We start from the raw sequence: 8,123 nt of genomic DNA on the forward strand, positions 1-8,123 counted from the left end.
AACAGGTTCCAGAGGAACCACCTCAAACCAGACGTTGGACTGGATTTTATTTCATTTGTGAATGTTAGAGCCTCATTTTCAACAGTGGAGCTACAAAGGTTGAAAAAGGTTATCATTTTGGAGAAAATCTCATCAACATCAATATTTCCACTAAATAAGAGGCAAAAAACAAAATTGTTTGATATAAAGGAAAAGCCTCTCAGACTCTGAGCCCGACAGCACCAAACAATTTTTTTATATTAGACAATTAATTTAATTTCACATAATTATCGCGGTAGAAGCCATTTGTTTGTTAAATACTTAATGAAAAAAAAATATATATGTTTGATGCTTGTTGTAAATGACGTATACTCACAAAGAACGAGGTAATTAGTTCAAGTTTGTTGTTTATTGAACGTTCAGAAACTACAGCGGTTGTGATGAGCCACAGCAAAGGTAAAACAACCTGAAAAGGTGATCAACTCAAAACCACTCGCACCTTTTTACTCTCCGTCTCTGTCATTTAAGCACACCCGTTGCCATGGCAACCTCCTGCGCTCCACAAGCCGGCCCGAGATTATGTTAAAAATATAACATTCAGTCCGTTACGATATTAGGCTTGCAGGCTTGATATTTATTTTACGATTGTAATAGAGTAGTTTATTGCCCCTCAGTGGCAAGAAACACCGACGTTCCTGTTCTAGGAATAGTTTTGGTATGCCAACTTATCAGGACGTCTAGAGCTGACATCACACACTGAAGTGGTTGTATTTTGTTTGGCGTTCCACCATTAAAAAGGAAGAACCCGTATCCGCATCTCTTCTGTCTCTTTCCAACCCAGAATATCACAACTGGCGACGAGGAATATCACAGCAATCATTAATAAGCTTCTCATGAACACAGAGGTGGTTGATTAGTTCATTTTAAACTCCTGCTCTGCTAGTTATTTTGCCATAGAACCGAAACGCACAGAATTGCACAAGAACTTGTTGAAACAATAATTACTGAGGTTATTATTGCTGTTGGGTCATTAATTTGAACACGTTTTATTGATTTTTTTTGTTGCATTTCTTTCATAAAGTTACGAACGTTTTAAGCCAATCAGAGGAGGACGTGCTGGCCTCAGCGTCCTGGCGGCGTGCAGTTTGTCACTTAATGCTGAGATGGACTCAAAACCTTCCGCAATCGACTAGTTGCACCGCTGTTCTAGTAAAGCACGAAGAGTTCAGAAACAATATGAAATGAGAAAAAAGGTATTTATTAACTGATCAAGTCGTGTTTTGGATTGTTCTTGAAAAACTAATCAGTCACGCCTGATTAGTGGGTGCTCTCACGGCTGCACAGTGAACCCATTCATGTTTTACAGCAGACAGCCGCTCCCCTCTCTTGCAGGTACTGCGTACCCCCTCTAAATCTTTTAGGGGTACGCAGTACCCTGTCATACCCCCTTACTTTCATCCCTGTTTTATATATATATATATATATATATATATATATATATATATGCTGCCACCCCTGAAAAAATCCCTGTCCCCCTCTGGCCACCCCATAGATATTTTTCTAGATCCGCCCCTGGTTCCGGTTCTTACTTTTAAGCAGAAGTTTTTCTGTAAATCTAGGACAGCATCCCTCTCTGTGTCGGGTGTGCCATGGGATCAATAATGGCACCTGTTCTTGTATCTGCTGCCTCTGAATTGTATCTTTAAAAAGCACAAAGTCTCTTTTCATTGTTTTGCAGACGACATTCAAATCTATCTACTTGTATCTACAAATGACCGACAGTCTGCTGTATATATGTTACAGGATTGTCTTCAGGATGTACATGCATGGTTAAGAGCAAATTTTCTGAACTTAAATAAGGAAAAAAACAGGTAATTGTAATCACCCTGCTTCACAGTGGGGAAGGTGTAGGCCTGGAGATGAGCCATGCCTGGTTTCCTTCAAACATGATGCCTGCCTGCCATTCACACCAGACCAGATCAGACCAGAGAATCTTGTTCCTCCTAGTCCAAGAGGCCTTCAGGAGCCTTTAGGAAAACTGACCTGCACTGTAAACTGTGGTGCCTATGTAGCCTGGTGTGTGCCTTTCCAAATCAAGTCCAACTGAATTCACCACCACTGGACTCCATTCAAGCTGTGGAAACATTTCAAGGATATTCAGTGGAAACACATCCATTTTTAGCCACATGGCACAGGCTGTGAAGACTTACATAAATTGGATTTCTTGGTTTTCTCTTTTTAATATATTTGCAAAACATTCAAAAACCAAATCAGACTTATTCAAAGTGTAATGTGTTGGTGGCTCACATTGGTATGAAACTTGGTCTGAGTTGTTAAATAAGCTTCAGAATAAGCCTGTTTCATCAGGACTACAGCATCTCCTGTTCTCAGCCTTCCTCTTGTAAAACATCATCGCCCTCCTTCTACAAACGCACTTTGATAAAAAAACAACAACTAGTGTTTACTGCAGATAAGCTACTGAATACTGATAGCTACTTCACACAACTGCACATCCATAAATCTCTTTGAGATGATATACACACATGACTGATTAGCACATCAACGTATGAGAAATTCCCCTGCAGACACACCGTGGGCTCTGTGTGACAGACTAACATGCTGACATGGACTCTCCCCTCCCCACCCCCAGGCTGAGGAGGCAGCAGCAGAGTCCTGCTCTGTTTGGGAAGATGCGATCTGCTCGCTTTGGTCCTGAAAACCCAGATGGCCCAAGAAGTGATGTTGATGAGGAAGAGGAGGACCTGCAGTTACAGATTCCATGACATATGTCCTCATCCACAAATGAACAGGATGTTCATTAATATGAAGTCTAGGAAGTGTTTTGCAGAAAGGGTGGAGTATTACTGGACATGAAAATATCCCAAAACTTTCATCTAGATTTAAATCCAAAAGTCACTGTCTGTGTCTGTAAATTCATGCGGACTTCTCAGGATGTCAAATAATTTCTGGTCATGAATTAATAAAATATGAACACAGTCAGCAGGTCTTTTAGGAGACCTAGACCAGATTTAAATCAGGCTGCATTGTGCCAAGCACACACCAGGAGCCTCATGTATAAAAGAGTCACACTAAAAATTGACATACGGACAAATTGTGAAAAGTACAAAAAGCACAAAAAAATGTAATGTATAAAACTGTTGTAGGGTTAGGGAACCAGACCACTTCCAGACCTCCATCTGAATTTTGCATGTTATCTGGGTCACGTGTCTGAAACCCAGCAACTGGCGATGCTCTCCATCCACAAGCCAAAGCATTCCACAATTTCACAGCACGCCTTTGCACAGCTACTTATGTGTGATTGTCTACACACTTTGATCATCTTTAAAATTTTTAAACCTGACCTGTTTGGAATTAATCTGCTTATCCGACTCCGTTTTCTTTTCAGTGAGAATAAATTACCCAGCAAATAACATGTATTTTTTTCATGCGCTTTGGAACACAAACCGATCCGTTACATCTTTATGTGAGAAGAGCTGAGGAAATTTACTATGGACATTCAAGTGAGGTTTTCACATCCCTTTATTTATTTTGTATGTGTTATGTTACTGTCTGAGGATAAATGTGGTTCAGTTTCATCGTTTACATTTAAACAATAAAAGATTATAATCATGAAAAAACATTGGGTTCAATGTTCCTTGGGTTAAATAACACTGAATGGAGTCAGATTTCAGGCGAGTTTTGGCACTTTGTTGTTTATTGTCCACAAAATTTGAGTGGCTGCCGCACATTTTCACAGGAGGTAGAAAGTTTGCACTTTCATTTTTGTACATGCCGACTTGTGCATAAGATATGGCGACACACATTTTTTGTGCATACGCAGGGTTTATACATGAGGCCCCTGGTCCAGACTAGGCTACACACTCGCTAAAGCTCACATATTTATGAGAGTTCCCATAGGCCAAAACTTACAGACTCTCACATATACCATCAAACTCTTATACATATACCAATATGCTCTCAAATCAACATTTCATGCTCCATTAAAAATATGTTTTTCCCTGAAGGAATGTCTATATTATCTGTAAACAAAATAGTTCATTAAAATGTGAAATCAACTAAAATGATTTAGCAATTTTAATTTTATTTTCTGGGCTGCACAGTGGCGCAGTTGGTAGAGCTGTTGCCTTGCAGCAAGAAGGTTCTGGGTTCGATTCCCAGCCTGGGGTCTCTCTGCATGGAGTTTGCATGTTCTCCCTGTGCGTGCGTGGGTTTTCTCCAGGTACTCCGGTTTCCTCCCACAGTCCAAAAACATGACTGTCAGGTTAATTGGTCTGTCTAAATTGCCCCTAGGTGTGAGTGTGTGTGTGCATGGTTGTGTGTCCTGTGTGTCTCTGTGTTGCCCTGCGACAGACTGGCGACCTGTCCAGGGTGAACCCCGCCTCTCGCCCGAAACGTTGGCTGGAGATGGGCACCAGCACCCCTCCTGACCCCACTGAGGGAAAAAGGGTGCAAGAAAATGGATGGATGGAATTTTATTTTCTTTTTTTGTTTTTATTTTGCTTGAGGAAATAATGTTACATAAAACAGTTGTGAAATTATGGAATGTATTTTAACCCTGAGGCTGAAGAAACTTCTGTGACACTTGAGGACTTGCATTTTACCTCTTAATTTAAAAAAAATAACTTTCTTGATACCATACCAACTTTATTTACAAAGCACTTTAAAACAACCACATCTGATACAAAGTGCTGTACATTAAAACACAACATAACGATAAAAAATTAAAAAAACTCTTACAGTTTAAAAACAAACATACAATTTAAAACTAGGAGTTGAAAGCCAAGTAAAATAGATGGGTTTTAAGACAAGGTTTAAAATACATTAAGATACATTTTGGTTATTTTAGAGTTGTTTTTTTGTGAACACGTTGCAAATAGTGGAAACATGTTGGTAAAGCACAAAAAAGGCCAGCAATATTGATGTATTTAGCCATACTATAAATTTTAAATTCTTCATACCGAATTCAGTTAAAGATTGCCTTTTCAATGGGTGGTCCAGCTGCCCAATGCTTGCATAATTTCTTTTAATGAGGTTGCAAAAACTACAAAACCAAACGGAAAGTGGCAGACTCATTATTTTACGGTGCTGATTTAAATATGATCAAATAAAACATATTGGGCCTCAGGTCATGAGGTACTGAACTACAGGAGGTTGGTATAAGAACCATTAATCCCACAGGTTCCAAAATACGTTTCACTGTCTCTTTCTCTTTCCAAAGCTCCCTGCCTCCCATCCCATGGTGGTATTCTTCTCTATTGGTGAATGTGAGATTGAATGGTGTTTTGTGTAAGAATAATTAAAAGTGTGACTTTGAGCCAGCATCAGACTTGTCTGCCATTGTGGTTGATAGTAAAGTTTGGCAGTTCTTCAGACTGGAGCTGTGAGGTGTAGGTGCAGAAAAGAACTAACATGACTTTCACAAATTAAGTAAAGGTTTTATGGTTCACAAACTTAAGTTTTTAAATGTTATGTTATTGTTGAAGAATAATCTAGTCCGGGTTTGAAGTATCTAAATTTTGTATTTTTTAAACTAGAGCAGATTAAAGATTCTCAAGATTGTGAGAAAAGATGTGGAATTGCCCTTTAGCCGTTTCCTGAAGCAACAAGTGAAAGCCAACTTCAGCTTGTGTGAAGCTGAAGTTCAGCATTTACTGCGGCGGCAGATGGTGTGTCCAGTCTCCGACTGTTTGCTCGTATCTAACATATCAGATATTGCTGATACTACTGTGGAAGCTTTTACAATATTATTTAAAAGACTCATTACTTAAATGCCTGAGTGGCTTCTGCTCAGCCATTTACTTTTAAAATGTAGGCATGTTGATGTCCATGACAACCTTTTATTCTTTATTACAGGCGTCCAATCAGAAACTGAGAATTGAAGATAATTTCCGTTCCCATCAAACTCTCTCACACATACCACTATACTCATCCGCTCAGACCACCAGTCATTCTCACTTTCACAATCAAACCCTCCTATATTTACTGATATTCTAATGTTCTGTCATTCAATCTCACATTTACTATCATGTTTTCAAAATAATGGAACTACATAAATGGAGATAATGGTTGAATATTTTTGTAGAAATTTAAACTACAATCAATTTAATTTGGAAATACAATAAACTCAAAAAGGAAACTTAAAAAAATGATGTTTATTGAAGGATAAAATAATTTAAAAATGAATACATCTCTGGCTTTCATGAAATTTCATTATGCTTTTTTGTAAATATAGATTGAATATTTAAGTAAATATTTATATATTTAAGTTTATTTCAAATGGATATTTTCTTGTTTTTGTTTGGTAATACTGCACAAAAGAGTTAATATATGTAAAAAAAAAAGTTTTATGGTATAATGCAAGAGAGTTTGTAAGTTTTGGCCCATGGGGTCTCATACATATGATTTGATGTATTTACAAACACACACAAACCAGTGGCTGGAGTGAGGCTCCATGTCTCATAGGATGAGTGCATGTGTTACTACATTATCAGAGTCTAGTTTGTGTCATCAATTTTCAATTTTACCTCCAATGCATAAATACTGCAGCTTTCTTATTTGAACAGTGCTACTGTAAAAAATGAGCTCAAGCCTTCATTTTCATGATCAGTATCAATATATCACCCTTTGTTGCTTTTCAGATGAAAAGTCTGTTCTGCTGACTTAAGTGTTTATTGATGATCTTGATATCATCCTTGGGTTCAACTTACTGTTCTGATGTTTTTCTATATTTCACACCCAAGCTGCAAACCTGAACCTGCAAACAATGATATGCTGCAGCTGCTTGATGAATAATTGTCCGACTGTAGGCAACACTAGCTTATAAATGATCTGCAAGTGATGTATGTAATATGGCTGCAGCTGACAACAAAACCATGTTAGTATTAAACCAGGTGAAAGCATCAGTTAACATGTATAGATACTGAAGGGTGAAAATCTGAGAGAGACTCTGTTACTGGGGAAATAACAGTCCATCAGTGAGACATGCTTCTGGGATGGAAAATATCCCACAAAGATATGGTCAGGTCAAGTTTGAAAAATACCAAGAGGTCAAACGTGGAGAAAGCTCTGACCTCTCGCTATGAAGTAAAATATCTACTTCGTTTTACCAATCAGGCAGTATGTCTGAAGTACTGTCCACACATCAATTCCACCAGCACAACCAAGATGCTTGAGAACTGATAAAACTTGAGACACTGACTGGTTGTTTATTTCTGCAGATCTTTGCTGTTAACCAACTATACCCAGAAATATCTTTATTGGTGTCCTTCTTTTCTTTTTTTTTTTTTTACATTTTCTGTGTGAACCCCCAGATTTCAGTCTGAGCTTCAATGACATTGTGGTTAAAATGAAAGTGCTAAAACTCAGCAGACTTCTTTGTTGCACTTACAGTTTCAGTCAAAGGTTGAAACTTTACACCAACTTTTAAACTTTCGAATTTATAATTCAATCTGTGACTTGCATTCAGACCAACTATGTACTTCCTCTGCTCACTGGGACATCCTGATATGATTACTTATTGATGCTCATCGTTCTGCAAAAACAGTTGTAGAATTTTTCAATTTTCCTCCCTAAATTCCTAAAGTTAGGATTAAGAGAGGGAGTAAATGTGTCATGAAAGAATGAATCACAGTTAATGCAAGCCAAGGTCATTGCTTTGAGTTTTTAATGTTGAAACTATTAGGTATTGAAGAGGAGAACATGTTTGAGGACTACGTCTCTGCTCCTCAGTACCTACCCACTCCATCACAATCACTCTGCCTCAGGCTTATCTCTGATGCTAGAAGAGGACCAATATATTTGTAATGATCATCACTCTGTATTCCTACTATTTATGCTGTTGTTATAAACGTGTTTTATAAAGGTTGTACACCACAGTCGTTTCTATCGTCTATAAATGTCAACTGTACATGCAAAGAAATGTGTCTTTTTTATGTATTTTATAAGATGTTTTCCAGAAAGTGTCAGAGTTTCCTTTGTCTGTTTTCACTGAAGCAGAAAACACAAATAGTCACTAATACAGATGAGACATGTGGAATGACTGGAATGTTATGATAAAGCCATAAAATTTCTGGGAAAATGTCCTATAGACAAATTGAATGTTTTGGCAAGGCACATCAGCTCTG

The 8,123-nt window shown here is 38.0% G+C and overlaps 1 protein-coding gene across 3 annotated transcripts in view; it reads left to right on the forward strand.

The window, feature by feature from the left end:
• Positions 1-7,918, forward strand: part of ccdc102a (coiled-coil domain containing 102A) — a 47,797-nt gene extending 39,879 nt beyond the window's left edge. The window contains exon 10 of one of the 3 annotated variants that reach the window (XR_001776476.2): positions 2,630-2,739. Coding sequence is in view for 2 of the 3 variants with exons in the window: in XM_081604951.1 (XP_081461077.1) it covers positions 6-210 (205 nt within the window). In the remaining variant the exon portion in view is untranslated. Of the gene's footprint in view, positions 1-5 lie in introns of all 3 variants that reach the window. The other 2 variants (XM_008405025.3, XM_081604951.1) reach the window with 2 other exon arrangements.
• Positions 7,919-8,123: the final 205 nt, after the last annotated feature.

This window comes from Poecilia reticulata, chromosome 3, assembly GCF_904066995.2.
Source record: "Poecilia reticulata chromosome 3, P_reticulata-male-v2, whole genome shotgun sequence".
NCBI classification, from domain to species: Eukaryota; Metazoa; Chordata; class Actinopteri; order Cyprinodontiformes; family Poeciliidae; genus Poecilia; species Poecilia reticulata.